This window comes from Emiliania huxleyi, assembly GCF_000372725.1.
Source record: "Emiliania huxleyi CCMP1516 unplaced genomic scaffold EMIHUscaffold_43, whole genome shotgun sequence".
Classification (NCBI taxonomy): domain Eukaryota; phylum Haptophyta; order Isochrysidales; family Noelaerhabdaceae; genus Emiliania; species Emiliania huxleyi.
The window spans coordinates 453225-476464 of NW_005198751.1; the positions used below are offsets into that span (position 1 = coordinate 453225).

Below are 23240 nucleotides of genomic sequence, written 5' to 3' on the forward strand. Positions count from 1 at the left end.
GTTATGCCCGCGGGATGACCAATAGTTCCGACAAGCCGCAATGGGGCAACATGACCTGGTTTGAGCTCCCAATTTCGCAGCGAAAGGTGTGCATCGAGATTCAGCAACGGGGCAAGCCCTTCAGGCCAACGCCAATCGCAATCGTTTCGCAGTTGGGGCGAAGTTCGGTCTTCCTCTTCGTCATCGATCGGCGGCGAGAGGCGGCGAGTGGTGACGCGAATTTCAACCGAAATCGCGCCACCCTTTGTGCACTTTGAGCAAGAGTCACTCCTCGTCTCTCGCAATGTTGTTGTGACGGTTGAATTTTTGCCGATTTCTGTAAGCGTCCATTTTTGAATAGGTTTGGAAACCACCGAGGGGTACGATTCCACATAATTCATCCGACGGAAACGTGGCGATGGCACCTGATTCGGGGCGCAATGGAGGGGGGGTGAGGATTTGGTTCTGATGAAGGTGGGGCAGCACCGAGGGGGATGGGGGAGGGTCACCGTTTGGGCGAGCCAAGGCTGTGGCGCCGACGGCGGCACCCTTGTACGAGGCTGTGAGGGGAGCGGCGGCGAGAGGGGGGGCGGCGGCGACGCAGGCGAGCCGCACACGCGCGCGACTGAGCGTAGCGCGGGCGGCGGGAAAAAGGAGGACGGCGGCGGCGGCGAGGCGCAAAACGGGGGCGGCGGAAGTGGGGGCGACGGCGGCGGCGGAGTGAACGGCGGCGCGCGCACGGACGGCGACGAAATCGACGGCGGGGAGGGGTGGGGCTGCATGGCGGCGGCGGACGCGCGCACATTTGTCGTGCTTGCGCATTGGCACTCGACGTCCTCCTCGGCGACCTGCGTGCGCGCGGGAACGGCAGGGGTCATTTCGCGCGCACCGGGCGGCGCCGTGCTCGCAGCAGCCGGGATCGCGGCAGAGTATGGTGGAGAGCTCTACCCGCGCACCTGCCCAGCGATGAGCTCGACGCCGCAGGCAGGCGAGGCAGGCGAGGCAGGGATCTCGGCGACGTTGGAGAGCGGGCGCACGATGTCGTGGGCGACGCCCGTCCGCAGCCACGTCGTGGTGACGACGATGGCGAGGAGCATCACGGTGGAGAGGAGCGTCCCGGCGCTGCTTGGGCTCGCTCGAGTTTTCGGTGAGGGCACGGCCGGCATGGGCTTTTTGTTGTATCAGGGCTTGGAGGTGGACCTCCAAGAATTTCTCCTTCGACGTTTCGCGCAAGCCTCATGGCCCTCGATTCAAGCGCCGTCCAGTCGACTGCTAGGCCGGCAGGTACAGTCATGGTAATCTCTAGTCTTTCTTAGAGATTGAGAGGAGTGAGACCTGAAGATTTCAGGGCAGATCTCAGTCTCTAGTCCCGCCCTTGAGATCTCCCAAATCTTCGTCGAGACTTCAGCCACGAAATCTCAGTCTTCCCGTCGCTCGGTGTGAGTTTCTAGAGGAAACGCGTGAGATCTCAAATGGCGAAGATTCCTTTTCGCTTTGGGAGTTTGAGATTTCGATGAGGGGTGGGAGAGACTGAGACTGACTGCAAGCAAGAGAGATTCCGTTTTCGATGCAGAATGCTGTGAACTTCCTCAACCTTCCAACGCCTTTATCTCGCTTCGTTCGAAAAACATCATTTCGGGACAACCGAAATCTACTCGAGTAGGGCAGCGTGACTCGAGATTTGAGATTGAGACTGAAGCCCCAGCACGCTCGGCTTGCAATGCTTTGCGCCGCCGACACTCGCCGCCGCCGCCTGAGGCGGTTCTCCACGAAGCTGTGGCCGCTCGAGAGTGAGGATGAGATCGTCGCGCTTCTCCTCGGCATGGCCCGCTACCCAGTCGACACACCCGACCGCGCAGAGCTCATCGCTGCCGACATGCAAACAACGCACGCGTCCACGACCATCAACATCCTCGTCAGCAGCATCGAGAGCGAGGCGGGCATCAGCGCTCTCGTGGATCTTCTCGACCGCAAGCACTTCCATGAGCAGGAGAAGTCCACGCCGCTCCACCTGGTCCCGCAGATTGAGTTCTGCGCCGCAAGGGCAGAAGGTGTGCCTTGTGGTCAGCGACGAGCCCGTCCATCCAACCGTATACTGCGCACGGGCGCTTTGACGGGCTCCTCTACTGCAAGCGCTGCCCAAATTGTCGCGCCAAGCACAACCTCTCATATGCCGAGGAGTCAACTCGGCTGGCTCAGGGCAAGCAGGTGCCGTATGACGGCGCGATGGATCGGACTCGCAAGTACGTCCAGCTGTCGCGAGACATCATCTTTGAGGGCGAAAAGCTGTGGCGCCTCGACACGCAGATGCTCCACTCGCACACCGGCTTTCAGCCGTACGCCAAGGAGTGGACGACCTTTGCCGACGAGCCGCCGCAGCTGGTCGAGCCTTTGCGGATAGCGCTGTCCCTCTCATCTAATTCGGCGTAGACCGCGCGCGCAGCGCGCTCCGTGTTTGCAGACCGCCCTGGCGGACTCGTTTACACTTCCAAGCTCAAGCCAGGCGCCGCAGGCCATAAAGAGGAGCGCAGATTAAAATGGCGCCGCAGGCTCCCCGGGCCCCAAATCTCAATCTCAAATCTCAATCTCAAATCTCAGATCTCAGACCTCAATCTCCCTGCAGGTCAACCCCACTCAACCCTTCTAGAAGCTTCGAGGCTCTTGTCAGTATTCACACCGCAAATCTCCAAATCTCAGCTCTCAAATCTCTAGGTTGGAAGGCCGTCCAAATCCTCAGTCTCAAATCTTGGATCTCGAGCGAACTCGACCGCAGATTCCTTCTGGTGTGGGAAATCTCATTCTTCAAGTCTCTGGTCTCTAATCTCAAAGTCTCCCACCGGAGGCCGAGTGACTGAGGTCTCAAGTCTCAAATCTCTGGTCTCAAATCTCTGGGTAGCACTGTAGACCCGAGTGGAGTCTTTCAAATCTTTAAGCTCTCAATCTCTAAAAAAGACTAGAGATTACCATTACTCGGCAGGTAAGACCGTTCTGGCCGCTCCTGCCTCCCACCGGAGCCGCTGCGCCCCGCGCGACCCGGAATTGTCGGGGCAGCCGGTTCAGCCGGTCAGCAGATGGCAGCAGCTGGCAGCAGAGCGCCAAAGGGCGGAGGAGCGGGTAGCAGCGCCCGCGGTGACCGGTGCGCAGCACTACAACTGCTGCAGGACACCGCTGCGCCGGGCCCGCCGCCGCCCGCAGAAGGCTCTGCCGGCACAGCCGTGGCGGCGAGGGGCGGGCACAGCCTGGCGAGCTGGGCGAGTAGCTCCGGGTAGCCGCGCCTCGGCGAGAGGTGCAGCCCGTCGGCCTGGGGGGGAGAGGGGGGGGGGGGGTGCCAGGAGGAGAGGAGGAGAGGAGGAGAGGAGGAGAGGAGGAGAGGAGGGGAGGAGGGGAGGAGGGGAGGAGGGGAGGAGGGCAGGAAAGGAGGAAAGGAGGATAGGAGGAGAGGATGAAAGGAGGAAAGGAGGAAAGGAGGACACGAGGAGAGGACGAAAGGAGGAGAGGAGGAGAGGACGACAACCCGAATAAAAAAAAAGGGGGGGAAAGGTGGGGGTCTCACGCCTCGTACAGCTCCGCGTCGCGGCGGAGACGGAGCGGCACCTGGTCACAGCTGGAGGCGTGGAGAGTCGCCGGCCGGTGGCAGGAGGGAGGGTCGCCGCGGCGGCGGAGAGCGGCACCGCCTCACAGCCGGTCAGCTTGTCGATCCGCTCATTGAGCTCCTCCACCTGCCGGACGGCTCGTGGAAGAGCTGGTGGGAGGGTTCGGGGAAGGGTCGTGGAAGGGTCCGTGGAAGGGTCGTGGAACCCCCCCCCCCCCCGCTCGCTAAGCTCCGCCACCTGCGGGTTGATCTCCGCAGCGTCCAGGCGGCATGGGCCAGCGCCCCCTTTATTGTACACTGTGTGTAATCCGAAGCAGAATCCAGCAACAGCGCAGCGGCCCAGCAACGCAGCGCTACGCGCCACGGTCAGGCCCTCCGCCCGACGCCAGCGAATGCGCCGGGCGCCGGGCCGACTCCGGCGACGATGGCGGCCTGGATGAGCTCGTCGTAGGTCTGCCGCCACGCGCTGTCGTGCGCGCCGCCCTCGCTGAGGAGGTGCGCCGCCTCGTGAGCGAGGGTGAGGAGCAGCTCCACGGGCGAGCCCGCCTCGTTCCAGCGGCGCAGCAGCGGCGCGAGGTTCACGACGATGGCGCGCTCGGAGCAGAAGCCGAGGTAGGCACCACCCACGTCGAAGCCCGCCTTGACCATCCCTTCGAGCAGCGAGCCGAGCGACGGGAGCGCAGCGGCGAGCGTGCGCTTGGCCTGCTCGAGGTGCGCGCGGAGCGCCTTTAGCTGCGCCGCCTTGGGAAGGGTGCCGGCGGCCAGGTGCGCGGCGGAGGCCACATCGGAGTACACCTCGCCGCCGCCGACGGAGTCGTGCGCCGCCACCGCCTTGAGGGCGTCGTGGCCGCGCAGGCACTTCTCCTCCGACTCGTTCGCCTCGTCTGCAAAGGCGGCGGCCGGAAGGATGTGCCCCGCCCGGAGGGTCTGCCGCTGCCTCGCCGCCGCCGCGATCTGCCTCTCGAGGGCGCGGCGCGACTCCTCTCCGCCCGCCGTCCCGCCGCCGCCGCGCCTGTCCGCCGCGCCGCCCGCCGCGCCGTCGTCGTCGAGCGAGATGACGGGAGGAGGCTGCCCGCCGCCCCCGCTCGGCCCTGCGGCCGCGGGCGCCGCCGCCGCGGGCGCCGCGGGCGCCGCCGCCGCGCCTCCTCCGCCGCCCACCTCGAGACGCCTCTCGAAGGCGCGGCTCTCGACGCCAACCTGCTTCGCCCGGCTGAGCGCGGCGTCGAGCTGCGGGAGGGAGAGGCCGCCGTGCGCGGGCAGCGTCTCGAAGAAGGCCTGCGTGGCGTGCACGCACTTGTCGTCGAAGCGGCCGAGCCGCTTCTGCAGCGTCGCGAGCAGGCGGAGGAGGAGCCCGCGGTCGAGCGCCGTGGCGGGCATGAAGACGTGCGCGCCGTGCGCAAACGGGACGGCGACGAGGGCGGAGAAGTGGAGGCGCAGCGACCGCGACTCGGCGCCGACAAAGGCGAGCAGCTTGGCGGCGGCCTGCTGCGCGTCCGTCCTTGCGGCGGGCGCCTTCTTGAGCTCGGCGAGCAGCTCCTTGACGCACCGCTCCTGCAGCTCGTCCTCCGACGCCTCGCTGAAGAGCGCCTTGGACGCGCCCGGCTCGAGGGGCAGCAGCGGCGCGCCCCGCCGCGCGAGGAAGGCCGCCGCCCACTTGAGGAACGGGTCGCCTGTAATTAATTATGAATTAATTAATTAACTAGCGAGGAAGGCCGCCGCCCACTTGAGGAACGGGTCGCCGCTCTCGGTCGTCCGCCTCGAGACGAAGAGCGCGCCCGCCGGCATGCCGAGCGCGCCGAGGAAGAAGGGCCGGTGCGCCTCGAGCAGCCGGTTGGTGAAGCGCGGCGTCCGGAGCAGCCACGAGCCGCCGCCCGAGGCCGAGGAGCCGGCCTTCTTGCCCTGCAGCGGCGCGAGCAGGCGGCGCAGCGCCGCCTTGCCCGCCTCGGACCGCGCCGCGTCGCGCAGCACCGCGAGCGTCGCGTCGGCGCACTCCTCGGCGTCGACGTCGTTGCGGTCGCGCGAGGAGACGTTGAGCTTGGACCAGAAGGCCATGATGGCGCCCTCGATGAGCGGCTTGCGCACCCAGATCCCGCGCACGTACACGCCGGCCACGGGGCGGGCGGCGGGCGGCGCGGCGGAGGCGGCGGCGGCGGCGGCGGCGGAGGCGGAGGAGGCGGAGGAGGCGGCGGAGGCGGAGGCGGAGGAGGCGGAGGCGGAGGAGGAGGCGGAGGCGGAGGAGGGGGGGGCGGAGGATCCGTCAAAGATTGGCGGCGCCGCCGCCGCGTCGGCGAGGAAGTCGCCCTGCCGGCCGTTGCCGAGCAGCACCGCGTCGGGCAGCGACCAGAAGACCTGCAGCCGCGGCGCCGCCTCGGCGAGGAACGCGCGGCCGATGCCGCCGACGCGGACGCGCTGCCTCATCACGTAGGCCGCGCCGCCCGCGCGCGACGCCGCGCCGGCCGGCGCGGCGTCGGCAGTGACGTGCACCTCAAGCACCCGCGACGCGCGAAAGTTGCCGACCGCGGCCCGCTCGGCGCCGACAAAGTCCCAGCGCACGGTGCGCCCCTCTGCCGTCTCAAAGGTCCAGCGTATGGTGCGGCAGGCGGGCTGGCCGAGCAGCGCCGCCGCCGCCGTCTTGAAGCCGTCGCCAAAGCCGCCCGCGGTCGCGTCGCCGCCCTTGCCAGCGTCTGGCACGCCCGTCTCGAGCGCACGCGGGTGCAGCGGGAAGGTGTAGTGCTGCAGGATCCGCAGCTCGTCCTCCTCCACCTCGATGGCGCAGACCGGCTCGTCGCCGCAACGAAAGGCGATGGAGGCGAGGGTGCCGCGCTGGCCGGCCGGCCGCTCGACGCGCAGCGACAGTGCCGGGTTCAGCCGGCCGCGCGGCGCCAGGTCGAGGTGATCGATCGTGTTTTGCATCAACTCGCGCAGCGGAGGCCAGAAGCCCGCCCACGCCGGCGTCGGCTTCTTGATGGTTCGCGAGGTGTCGTGCACGCGCTTGCCGGCGGGGAGGGCGGAGAGGTTGAAGCGGCACGCCTTGAGCTTTGCCTCGCGCGCCTGGAGGTAGGACGCGCGCTGGCTGGCCGACGGCGCAGGGCGTGCCGCGGCCGCGGCCGGCGGGTCCTCGGCGTTGGGAGCTGCCGGATCCTTGCGCGCCTTGCGAGAGGGCGCTGCTGCCCTTCCGGCGTCGGTCTTGCGCCTTTCGGGAGGGTGGAGGAGGGCGCCGACCGCGCCGCCGCGCTCCGCTTTGCCCTTGCGGCCGCTTGTGGCGTAGCCTCGCTCTCCTCGTCGGACGAGATGAGGCTGATTTGCTCGAGCGGAGCGGCTGACATCGAGGCCACCAATACCTGCCTGGCCGATCCACGATCCATGACATGTCCTACCCGGGTACTCGTATGGGGGTCCGTGTGCTCGCCGTCTCTTTCTCGCTAACACGCGCGCACCGCCGAGCCTGCGGCGGGCGCGCTGCGGCCGCACGTCTACCTTCGTCATAGTGCCACGACGTGCGGCCTAGATTTAGCCCACGCGCCTCTGCTCGCAAACACTCACCCATTGAATTGTCACTGCCCGTGAGTGCGAGATAGGGCTAGCCGCAGGCAGCTAGCCTCTGAGGAGAGCGTCCATAGACACCTCACATGACCCCACACACGGTCTCGTCCGTGCCTCGCCGGCCGGCGAGATTGCTGGAGGTAGAGCAAGACTGCTCTAGCCTCGCATGTCACTTCCTGTTGTCTGTTGTTTGTTGTGCCCTTGTTTGTTCTTCTGGTGCCTTGGAGTGCTGGGGGGGGCGACAGGGAGGATGTGGCCCTGAGTTATGTGTACGCCTACTCAGGGTGTGTGGCAGCCAGCTGGCTGTGTGTCTTGTGAGCCTGTTTGTGTCTGTGTGTCGCTCGTGCGTGTCGTCATCATCTGTCTAGCGTCCACCCATACCGCGTTGGTGTCCAGTCCGAGCCTGGCTGTTCTTCACCTTTCTACCTACCTACCTACCGTCTCTGCAAAGGGCCTCCGTACTTCGACTCGTTCGACGCGGCTGCTCGCGTAGAGGAGGTTTTAGGTATGTTGTTGGTAGAGAGGGAGAGGTTGTATTGAGTGGCAGGGTGGTGGGCGGCGACCGCCGCATACCGTCCTACGGCGGCGAGAGTATCGCTACGCCAAGGAGGACAAGGACGTCGACGTACAGCTGCTGCTGTTCGAATCGTTCGGCGGGTTCGGGAAGGGTCCGCGAGATCCTCTGGAAGGCGGCGGACGTGCTGCAGAACAAGCTGACGCGGGCCCAGTACCTCGACGAGGTGACTTGGACCACCAAGAATTGGTTTGCAAACAACATACCTAAACCAAGAATTGGCTGGGCTGCAGAAGCAGCGTATCTCTCTCTTGTTTTGTATCTCGGTCGTTCTTCACACCACACACGGCAATCGCAGAGTAGATTGTGAAGCGAGGGATAGCCCTCCTTTTGGTATATATAAAGGAAGGGGGGGTTCAGACCGTATTCACACCAGTTGCCTCGGACGCGGGTCGTTCTTTTCCTCGATTTTTCTTCAAGCAGTTCTCATTCATGCGCACGGTGTCGGAGAGCGGGGTGTCGGCCAAGGCTGGTGTGTCGAAGACGAAGAGAAGGCGGTTTATCACGCGGAGGAGTTCAAGAAGGGCGCCATGCAGACAGCGCTCAAGTGCCCGCCGGGAAACCGGATAAAGCCGACATGCGACGAGTATGTTGATGAGAGTGGGACCCGCCGCTTCGAGCCACGACAGCTGCGCACGTGGATGTCCAAGTACGGGCCGGAGGTAGGCAGGCGGCGGGCCTCTCCGACGCGTGGATCGGCGTCGTGGGTGCTTCGGCCGAGGCACCAGATCCGGCGGAGCAGGTGTACGACGCGACCGCGTCCGCCGAGCGCCGTCGGCGAGCTGCCTCCGCCGCCAGCGCAGCAGCGTCCGACGGCGCCGCCGCCGCCGAATTCCCGCCGCCGCCGCCGCCGCCGCCGCCGCCCCCCGCGCCGCTGTCATCGACCGAGGCCGAGCGGCCGCGCTGCGCGAAGCGCTCGCTCGACACGGCGGACTGCCAGAAGCTGAAGAAAGCGGCGAATGCTCTGGCGACGGTCGGCGGCAGCGCGCCAGCGCCGCTCGCTGTCGCAGCGTGCACCATCGGCATCTCTCCGCTGCAGCTGGTTGCGGTCCCCCCCAAAAGATAAGACATGGTATCACACTTTTTAGCTATATGAGGCGCTGCTGGGCGGGCTTCATCAGCGGTCGAGACGCGACATGCTCTTATAGTCTAGCGGTTAGGACTATCGGTTCTGATCCGATCAGCCCAGGTTCGATCCCTGGTAGGAGCTTTTTCTTGCTCCCGCCTCTTGCTCCGCTCGCTTCGCCCTTCCTTCTCTCTCCTCTCTCCGCTTCGCCCTTCCTTCCTCTCAGCTTCTCTTCCCCTCCCCTCCAAGCTCCCTCCCCTCTTCCTGGGTTTTCAATACCAAACAACTCTAACACTCACACCTCAAGGGTTGCTTCGGCGCCGAGCGCCGGCGCGTAGGTCGCGACCGACGCGCAGCGCGGGCAAGTCGGGAGCAGAGGAGCGCCGAGGGTGCCGTGCCACTAAGCTGGCCGGGCAGGGCAGTGCTGGAACGAGCAGATCGATAGCGCGGTGAACACCACGATTGGCGTGAAAGCGCGGTGGCGGGCGAGCGCCGCCAGCGCGGGCGAGCGCCGCCAGCGAGGGGCGAGCGCCGCCAGCGCGGGCGAGCGCCGCCAGCGCGGGCGAGCGCCGCCAGCGAGGGCGAGGCTCTGGATCAATCGGGAATTTCTGATGCTGCACGGCACCCTCCCAATCGCCACCGCCACCTTCGTCGTCACCAACAATTTTGTCCGCGGCCTGCTCATCGCCGCCCGCTAGCTCACAGCCTACGCAGGCAAAGGGTACACTGCCTCTTGCGCTCTCGCGGCGGCTTGCTAGGGTGCCCACAGGACCCAAAAGAAAATAGCTTGGCTCAAAAAGGGACGCACGAGGCAAATCTGATGTTGGATTGTTCCAAGAGACCCTTTCGGGAAAGACTTTGTCCTGCGCCCGCGATGGGGCCTTTTTGAGCGTCCGTCGCCAGCTCGCTCCTGGCGGCCCGACTTTGGCCGGCGATCCGCGAGAGTCGACTCCTGGGCGTGTTCCCTGGTCCCGCGCCTGGATTCCGGCCCGGGAGGCTATCGAGCGGCACACTGGTGACTCGCTGCTCGACGCAGGATCCTTCTTCGTGCAAGTCGTTTTCGCGCCTCGTAATGATGTGGTGTCCGTCTCTCCCCCGTGTGTCTGACCGAGCTTCTCGGAAGCTACGCCGCCTCCGGCGGCGCTAGAGGGGGGGGGGCCATGACCCCGGCAAGCCAGTGAGGACCGGGGAAGCCTCGACCAAAGGCGCCCAACTTTAATCAGTGACTCATTCCGGGGCCGTATACCAGGTGCGCCCGCGGCGCGCTCTCGGCGAAATTAGCCATTCTACACGCTCTCCGTGACGTATTTTTGCGTCATTCGTAATGATGTGGTGTCCGTCTCTCCCCCGTGTGTCTGACCGAGCTTCTCGGAAGCTACGCCGCCTCCGGCGGCGCTAGAGGGGGGGGGCCCATGACCCCGGCAAGCCAGTGAGGACCGAGGGAGGGCGAGACGATCGAGGGGTCCCGTACCATGCGGAATCGACCCTATCCAGTGCTCAAGTGCTCAAGTAAAAAACGGGGGGGGGCCTGCGCCGGAGGCGGTATCACACCCGAATTAACTCATCCAGCCATCCAGGCGTGCGTGTTGGGGATTTGGCTATTGATCCTCGCCGATCGGCCGCTATGCACACCGCAGGTTCGTGCAGTGATGTCGCTGGCGCTCGCCGTCGGCGTACACGCGACGTGCAATCCGTATTGTGAGGACAAGACGCAGGGCTGGGAAAAAAAGTGCGACTGGGGTGGCTGCTACAGCTGCACCGAGTGCTCCTCCCCTCCGCCGGTGTGCAAGCCGTTTTGTGAGGACAAGACGCAGGCCTGGGATGACAAGTGCACCTGGACTGGCTGCACCGGCTGCACCGAGTGCATCGTCCCTGAGCCGGTGTGCAAGCCGTTTTGTGAGGACAAGACGCAGGGCTGGACTGACAAGTGCACCTGGGGGGGCTGCAACGGCTGCACCGAGTGCTCCGCCCCTGCGCCGGTGTGCAAGCCGTTTTGTGAGGACAAGACGCAGGCCTGGGATGACAAGTGCACCTGGACTGGCTGCACCGGCTGCACCGAGTGCCTGGCCCCTTTGCCGTCGGCGCCGCCCCCCACACCGCCGACTCCGACCGACCCTCCCTCCCTCCCTCCCTCACCGTCGGCGCCGCCCCCCACACCGCCGCCTCCGACGCCACCACCGCCCACACCGCCGCCTCCGACGCCACCGTCGGCGCCGCCCCCCACACCGCCGCCTCCGACGCCACCGAAGGCGCCGCCCCCCACACCGCCGCCTCCGACGCCACCACCGCCGTCGCCCCCAGTGGAGTGCAAGTCGTTTTGTGAGGACAAGACGCAGGACTGGGATGCCAAGTGCACCTGGGGGGGCTGCAACGGCTGCACCGAGTGCTCGTCCCCTCCGCCGGTGTGCAAGCCGTTTTGTGAGGGCAAGACGCAGGGCTGGGATGCCAAGTGCACCTGGGATGGCTGCAACGGCTGCACCGAGTGCTCTTCCCCTGCGCCGGTGTGCAAGCCGTTTTGTGAGGGCAAGACGCAGGGCTGGGTAGACAAGTGCACCTGGGATGGCTGCATCGGCTGCTCCGAGTGCTCCGTGTAATTTGCAATGCTAGTGCAACGCGAGCACAACCAAGCAAGGCGCGCATGTGTAATTTGCAGATCGATCATCCGACCACCCTGAGCGCATGGGCCGTGGCCGCAGCAGGTGCACCAGACGGGCGTCAAAGCTTGCCGTCGGTGTGCTGTCGTGGGAGAGCCCGAGACAGCTGAGAGGAGCCGAGTGCAGTGGCGAGCCAGGGGCGGCCTGGGTCACCAAGCGGTGGACCTTGCCCATTCTGAGCAGGGCTGTGCTTTGGTGGGGTTGTGCTTGAGCGTGTGTGAAGTGGGAGTGCGTGCCGGCGGCGTCTGTGAGCTCGTAATGTGCGTGTGAGGGCCGTGTGTGGTGTGTTACGAGCCGGTGTAAACTTTCAGACCCAAGGTAAGTGCGGTTTGGGACAGCTCAGGCCTGCTACTGATGGGCCTGGGCCAGGAGAGCGACAGAGAAGGCGAGATGGTGAGCTGAGAGGCTGGAGAGTCCGTCTGTGAGCCACGCTCTTCTCCTGGATGGGGGGCGGTCGGTATTGTGTTCGGTAGTTTACCATACCACTCTCTGCTCATACCATACCACTCCCTAGGAGAATCAAATAAGTGGTTAATACCACTCATTTACCTCACACCAAGATCGTGCAGGGCGGGGACACATGTCCCTAAATCCCATCTCGTCTCAGAGTTTGCCCGTTTTATTTATTTATTTACTCATTTACCAGTAAATGGCAAGCACTGCTGCTGCCGACTAGGTCCAGCCCTGGGTGGCATGGCGGGTTGTGACATTTGGCGATTCCGCGGCTTACTGGGCCCCTGAGCCGCTCCCCGTGTGCGATTCTCTTGTGGCCCAGGCATGGTACTGATAGTAAACGGTTCAGAACCGGCCAAACACAGGCTACAGCCCCACACACGCGCCCGCCATAGCTCCTGGAGAGCATGCGCGAGTGACGCGCTACAAGCCGCGAGAGTGGCATCAGAGGCAGGAACGACGTGCTCTTGCTGCACCTCGCAGCTGCACCGAGTGTGCTCGCAGTATATGCTACGGCCGCCGCCTACGGCATTGCTCTCGTGCAGCTAGGCGACGCAGGTCCATCAGCAGGGCTCATCCAATGCGAGCGCACATTGTGCGTAGCCGCGGGCAGGTGGCAGTGCACAGCCGCACACCGGCTGTGGCGGCTCGAATGCCCCCGGCAGTGCTGCTAGTCATCAACTTGCGTATTAGGGCCGCAGCAGGCTGCTGCTGTGGCAGCAGCAGCAGCCTGCTGCTGCCTGATTCAGTCAAGCCAGCGGCGCAGCGAGGCGTGCAGGATTCGCGTGGTTTTGTCCCTCCTGAGGCTGAGCGCATTCGAGCCCATCGACCGGAGTTGGATGGTACCACGCGTCTCACTGAGACGCGGGGTACTGGCCATGGCCGGACGGCCGAGCGTGAGGTGGCGAGCGGAGCGAGCGACAAAACAACGAGAAACACACGGATCTGACGATGTCAATTGTCAGCTCGCCGCTGCTCCTGGTGCCGCTGCTTGGCCGCCGCGCTCGCACTCGCTCCGCTCAACGACATTGTGAGGAAGCAACGGTCTGCGAGAACCTTTCGCCCAGCGGGTCCACCACAGAGTTCTCCCAGTCATGTGCCCAAATGCGCCCGCCGTTTTTCGTCATACATATCCCCCCCCTCCGAAACCCGCCGACTTTGATTGGGTCCGGTTCAACCTCACTCTCATCTCTATACTTTCAGATATTACAGACACAAAACGTCAGATCTGTGCCACCCTGGGCTGGACCTAGTCTGCCCCTTGCGTCCTTCAGCCTGCCATCGGCTGCGGGCCGACGCCGACGCCTCCTGTCGGACCTCTCCTCCGGGGTGCCGACCGTGGGGGGGCCCGGGGGAAGGGGGCGCAGCCCCCGACCTGGCTGCCGAGGCGCCAGCCGAGGCTGTCACACAAGAGGCCGAGGCGACAGCCGAGGCCACTACCCAAAGGTGGAGCCGAGGCGACAGCCGAGGCCGCCGCCCACAAGGCCAACCAACCAGCCGAGGCCTCTGCCCTAACGGAGGCCGAGGCGCCAGTCACAGCCGCCCAAACCAAGGCGCCAGCCGCCGCCGCCACGCGCAAGCTCTGGTGGAACCTTTTCAGAATTTGCTACAGCCGCGCCGTCGCCGTCACCCGTCAGCTGGACCGTCGAGGACCAGAGTCTCGCCTTCGTCTTCGAGCGTGATACCTCGTCTCGCACGACCGGCGCTCTTCTGACCAGCGCGCGAGACGCCTGCGCCGCCCTCGACTCCGAGCGGACGTGCTCTGCCGCCTCCGCCGTAGCCGAGCGATCGGCCAGCGCCTCTGCCGCCAGCGCCGTCGCCGTCGGCTGTACCGTCCAGCAAGACATCGTCACCGTCAAGTGCGCTGCCTCGCCTCGCACGGCCGGCGCTCTTCTGGCCAGCGCGCGAGATGCCTGCGTCGCCCTAGGCAGCTTCAGGTGAGTTCATCTTGCCGGCGGTACCCGACGCTGCTCGAACGGCAGTTGTCGACCGCCGGCAGTTGACCGGCAAGATGAAGTCCACTGCGCTCAAAAAAAATACCACCGGAAGCGCCTCGCCGAGGCGCATAATAGTCCCTAGTCTGGCAACGGCCAGTTCTGTCATCCTGGTGCTCAAGGAAACGGAAGCGGCGAAAGCCGACGGTTGGTAGGAATGGCGCTCTGGCCAGATTTGGGCTTGGGAGTTGGCTGCGTCGAGTTTTGGATCTCGACGCGCGTCGAGAATACTGAGATTTTTTGTGAACGATTTTTCGCTTGGCATCGGTGGGAAATCGCACTATTTAAGGGCAAAAACCGATTTGCTGTGGGGGGCGTGAAGTGCTTGGCGACGGCAGCTTGCAAATTACTCGTGCATGAAACTACACGATAGCATGGCTGGTTGCAGGGTCAGGGCGGGGTGGCCAGGTCCCTAGTGCCTTGTTAAAGCAGGTATGGGCAGCGGCACTTGGAGCACTTAGCAGCAGCGACGACGCACTTGGAGCGTGCTGTGATTTTTTTCATTCTACCGTACCTAGAGGTACGGCCCGACGCCTGCGCCGCGCCGTCGTCCGCACCGCCGCCATGGCGGACGAGTTCGTGGATCAGCTCACCGTGATGGGCTTCCCGCCCGGCGCCTCGCGCCGCGCCGCCCTCGCCGTCGCTTACGAGTCTGTCGAGCTCGCAATCGAGTGGATGCTCGAGCACGGCACCGACGGCGAGGAGGAGGAGGAGTGGCCTCCATCGCCCGCCGCCAGCGCACCGCCGACGCCCGCCGCCAGCGCACCGCCGACGCCCGCCGCCAGCGCATCGCCGACGCCCACCGCCAGCGCGCCGCCAACGCCGCGCCACTCCTCCGAAGGCGGCGACGGGCCCTTTGGCTCGGCGCTCGTGCTCAGCGACCGGAGCACAAGCGAGGCGCCCGCGCGGGAGCCGTCGGTGGAGCCCTTCGATGCGCGCTTCAGCAATCAGGAGGCCGAGGCGTGGACCGTCGGGTGGTCGCCTGAGAACAGCCTCCCCTACTACTCCAACGCGCTGCTGGGCCAGACCACCTGGGAGCCGCCCACCGACGAGCTGCGCGCCAAGGGAGACGCGATGCGCGTGGCGGCGGCGTGGACGGTGGGCGTGTCGCCGGAGCACAACCTGCCCTACTACTCCAACGCGCTGCTCGGCGAGACCACCTGGGAGCCGCCCACCGAGGAGCTCGCCGAGTACGGCCGCGCTCTCGTGGCAGGCAACGGCTCGCCCGCGGCTGCGGCGGAGGAGGCGCCGCCGCCGCCCGCGGCCGCGCCTCAGGCGGAGGCGGCCGACGTGCGGGTAAACGGGCAGGGCTCCGCCGAGCTCCCGGCGCGCGCGCACACACGGCCGGCCCTGGCCGCGAGAGGCGAGAGCCGCCCCCTCCTCGCGTCTCTCTAGGCGCTCGCAGGCCCGATCGCGAGGCTGGCAGAGACGCTGCCGTCGCCGCCGCAGAGCCCCGCCGCCAAGCCGCCGCCCCTCTGGAGCGGCGACGAGTCGAGCCCGGACGGGGCGGTGATGACCGAGGGTTTGGCGCAGGATGGACCGGCGGCAGAGGCGGCGGCGGCAGAGGCGGCGGCGGCAGAGGCGGCGGCGGCAGAGGCGGCAGAGGCGGCGGCGGCAGAGGCGGCGGCGGCAGAGGCGGCGGAGGCGGCAGAGGCGGCGGCGGCAGAGGCGGCGCGATTTGCAGCCAAGGAGGAGGAGGCTCGCAGGGCGGCGGGGGAGAGGAGGCTCGAGGCGGAGCGGGCGGCGGCGGCAGAAGCAGAGGCGGCAGAGGCGGCGAGGGTGGAGGCTGAGCGGCTGGCGGCAGAAGCAGCAGCGGCGGAGGCTGCAGCCGCAAAAGCGGCGGCGGGGGAGGCGGCAGCGGAGGCAGCGGCGGCGGAGGCTGCAGCCGCAGAGAAAACGGCGGCGGAGGCGGCGGCGGCAGAGGCGGCGGCTGCGGCACAAGCGGCCGCGGCAGAGGCGGCGGAGGAGGAGGCCTCCCAGAGGGCCGCCGAGGCGGATGCCGAGGCGCCAACGTTGGAAGCGCCGGCCACGCCTCTGCCGCCGCCGCCGGGCTCTCCGCCGCCGCCGCCTCCTCCTCCTCCTGCGCCCGACGGCCAGGGCAGCGGCGACGCCGTCACGCTCGCGTCTACCCTCGGCCTGGGCGCGGCTGGGCGGTGGGACCCGACTGCGCTCAGCGCCTCCGAGGCGGAGGTGGAGGCGCTCCGGCTCCGGCTCTCCCACGCAGAGTCCACCAATTCGGCGCTGCGGCCCGCGACGGCGGACGCGGCAGTGCAGGCCCCCGGCACACGCCTGCTCGGCGCAAGCCCCCTCCTCCCAACGAGTCGCCGCCCTCACCATCTGCCCCGCCATCTCTGTGTGCCCACCATCTCTGTGTGCCCCGCCATCTCTTTGTACCCCGCCATCTCTGTGTGCCCACCATGTCCGTGTCGCGCCTCGCGGCAGGCGGAGGAGCCGCCCCCCTCGGACGACAGCGGCGAGGTGGCGGAGGCCCGCGAGGTGAGCGCGACGGAGGCGGCGGCGCTGCTCGAGCTGAGCGAGCTCAAGCGCCGGTTCGGCATGATGCGGCGCCGCTCGGCGGGGCTCGAGGCGCGGCTGGAGAGCGAGGGGGTGGTGCTGCTGCGCGCGTTTCGGAGCAAGCAGGAGCAGCTCGCCCTCGCCGAGCGCGCGCACGCCGCGACGGCGGTCCGGGCGCTCGCCGGCCGCGACGCGATGGCGGCGCGCGTGGTTTCGAGCTGCGACCGCGGGCTGCTGCGGCTCGTGATGCGCGGCTGGCGGCAGGCCCTCTCCCTGCAGCGGGCCGAGGCGGCGGCGCAGGACGCGACGGCGGCCGCCGAGTCGACCGCCGCCGCCGCCGCCGCTACCGCCACTGCCGCCGCCGCCGCCGCCGCCGCCGCCGCCCCGCCGCCGGCCGCCGGCCTGCCGGCGAGGAGGACGAGGCCGGAGCTGTACCGGCTGTCGTACGAGGCGTTGATCGACACCGTCCTCGAGTGGCAGAGCGCCGTGTGCCCCGAGCCGGGGTGAGCCCCTGCCTGGGCCGCACGAGAGGGCGTGGGCACGGCCGAGCGACCTCGCACCTCCTTGGTTTCAGAGTTTGGCTTTGGGCGGTGGCGTGTGTGGGTGGTGTGACTGGTGCGGTCTAGAGGTGCGCCCGGTGTCGGGGGGTCCGAACCCGGAACCCGCCCGGCGTGTCCCACTGCGCAGGCGGTGACCACAACGCGTCTCTCCAGGGGCGGTATTTTATTTGGTGTAGGAATCAGACAGGACCATGCCGCATTTCGCGTAGAACTCCGCCGCCCACACAACACAGTCGTCAATGCACACACATAGAACACACAGATCGATACGCACACAACACAGTTGTACCCCAGAGTGCCAGAGAGACGGACACACACGCAGCGCACGCACACGGCGCGTGCTCTCTCTCAAAGTGTACACAAGACCGCGACATCTCTCTGCAAGCACGAAGTATGGTCACGCGCTCACGGGACAAAACGCGGCCCACGCCGCGCCTCCAACCGACGCCGCCTGATGGGCGGGGCCGGCCTACGCTGCGCGATCGCGACGCGGCGCGCCCGCGCACCACCCTGCGCGCCAACGCTGGCCCCCGCCGCCGTGGCCGCCCTCGCCTCTGGCAGCAGCAGCAGCTGGCGCAGCGCCTCGTAGTCGGGCGTGTCGCCCTGCTGCAGCGCCCTCGCCGCGCGCAGCAGCTCGGCAAACTCGCCCGGCAGCCCGGCGGCGATCTCGTCCTCGGCAGCGGCGGCCTTGATCTCGCCGATCCGCTCGAAGCGCCTCCGCTTCTCCGCCTGCCGCGCCTGCCTCTGCGCCTCCTCCTCCGCAGGCGGCGCCGCGGGTGCCGCGGCCTTCCTCGCGGCTTCTGCGGCGCGGGAGGGCGGCGCCGCGTTCGCCCACGGCAGGGACCTACGCCACGGAATGGTCATCACATCATCGCATCGTCATGTCACAGTCAGTACTTCCATGTGTGAGGCCCGCGGGAACCCCGTGCCGAGGAAGGCAAGCGTGTAACCGAGCGCCTCGACGTCGTCCCTCGGCCCGAGGGGCGCGAGGGCGTGGTTGGGCAGCGAGCTGAAGCGCGCGGAGCCGACAATCCCCCGCCGGCAGGGCGGCGGCCACAGAAGCTCGCCCGGCCCGCCCTCCGACGCGCCGCCGCCCACGCCGCCGCCCACGCCGCCGCCCACCCCGCCGCCCACTCCGCCGCCCACGGGGGCCGCCCACCGCGCGAGCCCAAAGTCGATGAAGTGGGCCGGCGCGCCGCCGCCGCCGCGAGAGGTGCAGCCGGCCGGGAGGAGGACGTTCCCCGGCTTGACGTCGCAGTGGACGAGGCCCTGCGCGTGCACCCACTCGAGCCTGCGCAGCATGTCGCGCCCGAGGCGTGCGAGCAGCCGGACGGGCAGCGCGCCCCCAAAGGCGCGCCGCGCCTCCTCGAGGCTCGGGCCGAGCCGCTGCAGCACGAGCAGCCGCAGCCGCGCGCCGCCGACGCCCTCGCCCTCGCCGCACCAGTGCACGCGCGGGAAGCCGGCCGCGGCGCCGCCCGACGCGCTGTGGATCATTCCGTAGGCCTGGTCCTCACGGAGCAGCCGCCGGCTCGCCACCGCCTCGGCCTTCACGGCAGAGGCGGCGCCGCTCACCGCGTGCGTCGCGCAGAAGACGTCGCCAAAGGCGCCGCGCCCGATGAGCCGCTCCACCACCCACTGACCTCCGAGGCCCACCCGCGCGCCTCGCGCGAGCATCGCGGGCTGTTGGGTCCGTGTTTTCTTTCTTTCTTATTAGGGGAAAAAGAAAGACAAGGGGAGGCTGGCCTTTATCTTCCTATCTTCCGTGTTCTCCTCCAGATAGAGAAGTGTCTAACCGGCGCAGAGGCGGAGGCGAAGAGGGGCACGGCGAGAGCCTAGCTCCAACTGATCCAAACCCTGATCAGTTCGTCCAAACTTAGCGGCGCCGGGCGACAGCTGTCGCCCGAGCCCCTCTCTCTCGCCGTACATGTAGCCTCTCCGCCAGCAGGTTCGGAATAATAAACGCTATCACGCGCCCAACCGGCGCGCGGGCACCCGAAGGGCACACAGCCACACACGAAGGAATAGTGAATAGTGTACCAACGCACTACTACGTGCGTGGTAATGCTATGCGCCAGGCCGACGCTAGGTAAAGCGTCAGCATAGCGCGGGCAGCGACGACAGGCATGCTTTACAAAAGTCCTGCTGAGTGGGACTCCGGCCGAACCGCCCTCCGCGCGCGGTCGAGGAAGCCTCAGAACGTCCGCCAAATCCGTGCTTTCGGAGCAACTGAGGGAAAGCCGCTGATCGAGCCCAGCGTGCCCGCGGCCGCCTCCCGCGCAGCACCGCCGCTGGGGACGACACGCTGCGGAATCGGATCGAGCCCATGCACCGGGCAAAGAAGGACGCTGCAGAAGCGGTTGGAGAGGCAGCCGGCGTCTGCCGTCACAACGAGTCCCAGCGCTGGTTGGACATGCGCGTCGGCTCGCCCGAGGACTGCTGTCGCGACCCTCCCGTCGTGCCGCAGCCTCCGACGAGCTCTGCAACCGAGGAGAGTGAGGGTGCGCCTCCCCTCACTGCTGGCCTGGCTGCGCACCGCCCCACAAAGCACCCCCTCGAGCATCTCTACAAGTACAAGTAGAAGGGCGACCTTCATCCTTCTCCAAGTCGTCAACGCGCCCGGCGGCTCCGGCAAGACTTTAGCCTTGGCCACCCTCCTTGCGGAGCAGGAGGAGATCCGCTCTCGGTCGGCAACGTGGCAGCTAGTCGAGGGACTCGGTAGTTGTGACCCCCCTGAGTGAGGACAGGAGAGAGAGAGCTTTTGTGGTGCTGGTGTACGCAATAACGGGACAGGGTGCTTGTTCTCTCCATCTCCCCTTCTAGCTCTTAGCATGAGCTGCGCCCTGTGTCCGACCCCTTTTGCGCAGCAACACCTTAAACTTTTTTAGGCCCTCCAAATTCGGGTCGGAGCGAGCGTACGAGAGAGAGATTTTTAGCAATACCAACGAGCGTACGTAGCGGAGTGGGCCCCGAGTTTGAAAAGGGCGACGGACGCTTGCGTCCTAGCCTCCAACAACGCCTCCCCGGCGCAGAGGGGCCCCCGGAGGGATGCTCAACCGCCCCACGCCACGCCGCTTGCGGCGGTCCTATTCCCAGCTGAGGCCGCGTGCGTTATTTTTAAGTAAAGCAGAATGCTGAGCGCGGCAGCTTCCTACAACGCCGTCCCGCCGGTGTACGCGCCCCCGCAGGCCGGGGAGCCCGCCGCCGCCTCCGCCGCCTCCTCCTCCTCCTCCGCTCCTCAGAGCGCGGCGCAGGCCAAGCTCGAGGCGCTCAAGGCGCGGCTCTCCGCCGCCCGGCAGTCGAACCACAAGGAGGCGGTGGAGGAGGATCGGCGGAACAAGTTGGGGCCGGAGGCGCTGAAGCGCGAGCGCGCCGAGAAGGCGTGGGAGAAGAAGAAGGGCGAGGCCGCGGCCGAGACGGAGACGGACAAGCTGCTCGGCATGACTGCCGCCGACGCAGCGGCGAGCCACGACAAGCGCGACAAGAAGCAGCGGCGGGTCAAGGAGTTTGGGTACGACGTGTACAACAACGAGGCGCAGTACCGCCACTACAAGAAGACGGTGCGCCGCGCGGGCGACGCCGGCAAAATCAGCAACGGCGGCGACGAGGACGGCGGAGCGCCCGACGACGACCCCGGCGACTACGACCCGCTCGACTACGGGCGCGCGCCGCCGGTGGCGAAGGAGCGGGTGCAGGCGCTCGTGGACGACATGCACGAGCAGGCGGTGCGGCGCGCTAACTGGTCCCGGCGGCGCACCTTCGACGAGTCGAAGGACGTCACGTACATCAACAAGCGGAACGAGGTGTACAACAAGAAGATCGAGAGGGCGTTCGACCCGTACACGGTGGAGATCAAGGCGAACCTGGAGCGGGGCACCGCCCTCTAGAAAGGGAGCCGCGCCGCCCCGCGCGCCAAAGACAGCCGTGCGTGAGCTTGGGATGGAGTGGGGGGGAGGGGCAGGGGGGGGGGGGGGGGGCGTGCCAAAGCTGAAACGAGGGTTCATCTGTCTTCTGTGGTCCACTGCAGGCATGAGAGATGCGTGGTGAGAAGTCTTTCGAGAAGTCTTTTGAGCAACAATAAACAACATGGCCAGCGTTGAACATAACACACAGCAACCCGGTGCTCCACTGCTCGGCGGCGCTCCCCGAGCTCTCGATCCTCTCTCTCTCACTCTCTAGTCCAGGTCGGGCCTCGCGCCGAGACTGTCTGGGTTCGTCGACGGGTACGCGTGCCCGCACCTCGCCCCAGGCGGCGGCGCCACGCCCGGCGGCAAGTGCGGCCGCTTCGCGGGCCGCTGCGGCTGCTCGGCTGCCGCGGCGGTGCCGGGCGGGGCGGCGGCGCGCGTCCGCTTGCGAGCCCACATGACGCGGACGCGGGAGCCTTTGATGTTGAGGTTGGCGTGCAGGGCGCGGCAAGCCTGCTCTGCGTCGGCGCGCCGCTCGTACGTCACGTACGCGCTCATCTTCGCCTATTCCGTGCCGGGCCCTTGTGGTTGTGAGACGCGCCGGCGCGCGGCGCGGGCTGCGCGTCGTGGCCGTGTCGAGGGTGATCTTCTTGACGGGGCCGTACTCTTGGAAGTAGGGGCGCAGGTCGCGGTCCGAGGCGCCTGTGGCGGGGACAGGGGCAGCAGACCGCCCTCTCACACTGCGCCAAGGGTGCGGGGTGCGGGCCTCGCCCGCTCCGAGGCCCTGTGGAGGGGTGCGGCGGCGGCGGCGGCGGAGAGCGGCGGCGACGGAGCTGCGGCCGGACCCAGCGTTGCGCCAAGTGGCGGGGCTGCCCAGCGGCGGCGGGGAGGGTTGAGGTGGGGGGGGGGGGGCTGTTGCGCGCCCGGCGGGATGGACCCGACGAAGAGGGAGGAGATCGACTTGTCCTCGGGCGGCCGGAGCTCGGCGAGGCGGCGCTGGCGCAGCCGCTCCTGCTCCTCGGGCGTGAGGGGCGTGTCGCGCCGCGGCCTCAGCACCGGCCCCGGGTCGAGCGCCGCAAACTCGCGCAGCTGCTCCACCGAGTCGCGCAGCTGGTCGTAGGTCGACAGCCCGCCTCCGGCGGCGCCGCCGTCGTCCTCCTGCTCCTGCTTCTTGTTGTGCCACCAGAACTCCTTGTTGACGTCCGAGACCGCCCCCTCCTTGCCCAGCGCCGCCATCACCTGGTCGCGCACGTGGAACGGCACGCCGTACTCCAGGTCGTTGACGCACGACTGGCACACATTCTTCTCGCGCGCCACCTCGGGCGAGATGCACGTCTCCTTCCACCGCTTGTGCTGCCCCTGCCAGCGGAACGAGGTGAAAGGCCGGCCCGAGATCTTGCACTCCTTGCCCATCACGCCCTGCGCGCAGGCGGGCCGCTCAGCGCGGCGTCGACTCGGGCGGGCGTGGTTTTGGAGCGGCGGGCGGCGGGCACCTTGAGCATGCGCACGTACGGGTTGGGGCCGAGGCAGCTCTCGCAGATGATGGGGAAGCTCTCGCCCAGCGTGACGGCGTCCTCGCCGAGGGAGGCGACGATCGCCATTTGGACTGCCACGCGCCGCCTCGCCGAGGCCGCGTTGCCCGCCTGAAAAAAAATCAGAAACAAAACGGTACGGCCGGCCCTGGATGTGAGTGAGGCTAATGACTGCACTCCAAGTGCTCCAAGGGCCCTGCGACCGCGCACCCCCGGGGCTATCTCATGAATACTTGATTTTTCACGCCGTCTAACAATCGTGTTCAAGCGGCCCTCCTGTGAGCTGGTACACCAAGAATGGCTTACCACTGCCAGGGGCCACACTGTGGCAAGCTGTGATGAGCGTGGTTTGGCTTGTGCAGCCCATACGGACGTGGTATATATACATATATGCGGCCACGTGTCGGCCGGTTCGGGGCACGAATTCCGGATTTTTCCACGGCCTAACAATCGTTGCTGTAGTGGCGCCAATGTCCGCCTCCCGTCGCGCCATTGGCACCCTAGCCAGCAGCAGCACCGGAGGCAACACCACCAAGCCCACAAGTCACAAGAGTGACGGAGATGCTTGCCACGAGCACCGTGACGCCCGACCCTGTGAGCACTGTGGGCGTATACGGCTGCATACGGTGAGATGATGCACAGCATGGCCAGACGAGGAATGCAAGGCTCGCCAGCTGTATGTTAGTGAGGTATATGGATGTGATCAACATGTGCATCACAGGTACGCGCAGCAGCGCATGTAGCCGCTGATATCGAAGACAGCGCAAACAGGTCTTTTTGCGCCACGCACCCGATGGCCGTGCAGGTCCAACTGCGTGCACAGGAATGCTATCAGCGCGTCTCCGCCATAACTGGACATGGCAATGAAGCAGCTGAG

General features: G+C 67.0%; 7 protein-coding genes across 7 annotated transcripts; 3 read left to right on the forward strand and 4 right to left on the reverse strand.

Moving 5' to 3' along the window:
* Window positions 1-264: 264 nt before the first annotated feature.
* EMIHUDRAFT_210398 (hypothetical protein) lies at window positions 265-1076 on the reverse strand (the record flags this gene model as incomplete). The annotated part of the gene is made up of 4 exons (XM_005769193.1): window positions 265-404; window positions 489-528; window positions 783-827; window positions 936-1076. 4 exons carry the CDS (start codon window positions 1074-1076, stop codon window positions 265-267), a joined length of 366 nt encoding a protein of 121 aa, XP_005769250.1.
* A 2861-nt stretch (window positions 1077-3937) lies between these two features.
* Window positions 3938-8714, reverse strand: EMIHUDRAFT_102783 (hypothetical protein; the record flags this gene model as incomplete). Its single annotated transcript, XM_005769194.1, has 3 exons — window positions 3938-5241; window positions 5272-6764; window positions 8326-8714. The coding sequence occupies 3 exons, from the start codon at window positions 8712-8714 to the stop codon at window positions 3938-3940; spliced, it is 3186 nt and encodes a 1061-aa protein (XP_005769251.1).
* A 1689-nt stretch (window positions 8715-10403) lies between these two features.
* On the forward strand, window positions 10404-11348 carry EMIHUDRAFT_102784 (hypothetical protein; the record flags this gene model as incomplete). The annotated part of the gene is made up of 2 exons (XM_005769195.1): window positions 10404-10733; window positions 11091-11348. 2 exons carry the CDS (start codon window positions 10404-10406, stop codon window positions 11346-11348), a joined length of 588 nt encoding a protein of 195 aa, XP_005769252.1.
* Window positions 11349-14419: 3071 nt separating this feature from the next.
* On the forward strand, window positions 14420-16876 carry EMIHUDRAFT_210405 (hypothetical protein; the record flags this gene model as incomplete). Its single annotated transcript, XM_005769196.1, has 6 exons — window positions 14420-14430; window positions 14734-15061; window positions 15251-15364; window positions 15953-16123; window positions 16298-16689; window positions 16792-16876. 6 exons carry the CDS (start codon window positions 14420-14422, stop codon window positions 16874-16876), a joined length of 1101 nt encoding a protein of 366 aa, XP_005769253.1.
* A 458-nt stretch (window positions 16877-17334) lies between these two features.
* Window positions 17335-18603, reverse strand: EMIHUDRAFT_210406 (hypothetical protein; the record flags this gene model as incomplete). Its single annotated transcript, XM_005769197.1, has 3 exons — window positions 17335-17773; window positions 17852-17991; window positions 18166-18603. The coding sequence occupies 3 exons, from the start codon at window positions 18601-18603 to the stop codon at window positions 17335-17337; spliced, it is 1017 nt and encodes a 338-aa protein (XP_005769254.1).
* Window positions 18604-20366: 1763 nt separating this feature from the next.
* Window positions 20367-20813, forward strand: EMIHUDRAFT_66090 (hypothetical protein; the record flags this gene model as incomplete). Its single annotated transcript, XM_005769198.1, has 1 exon — window positions 20367-20813. One exon carries the CDS (start codon window positions 20367-20369, stop codon window positions 20811-20813), a length of 447 nt encoding a protein of 148 aa, XP_005769255.1.
* A 191-nt stretch (window positions 20814-21004) lies between these two features.
* On the reverse strand, window positions 21005-22452 carry EMIHUDRAFT_416083 (hypothetical protein). The gene is made up of 4 exons (XM_005769199.1): window positions 22325-22452; window positions 21755-22250; window positions 21463-21533; window positions 21005-21395 (listed from the first exon to the last, which is right to left on the reverse strand). The coding sequence occupies exons 1-4, from the start codon at window positions 22430-22432 to the stop codon at window positions 21102-21104; spliced, it is 969 nt and encodes a 322-aa protein (XP_005769256.1). The 5' UTR covers window positions 22433-22452; the 3' UTR covers window positions 21005-21101.
* Window positions 22453-23240: the final 788 nt, after the last annotated feature.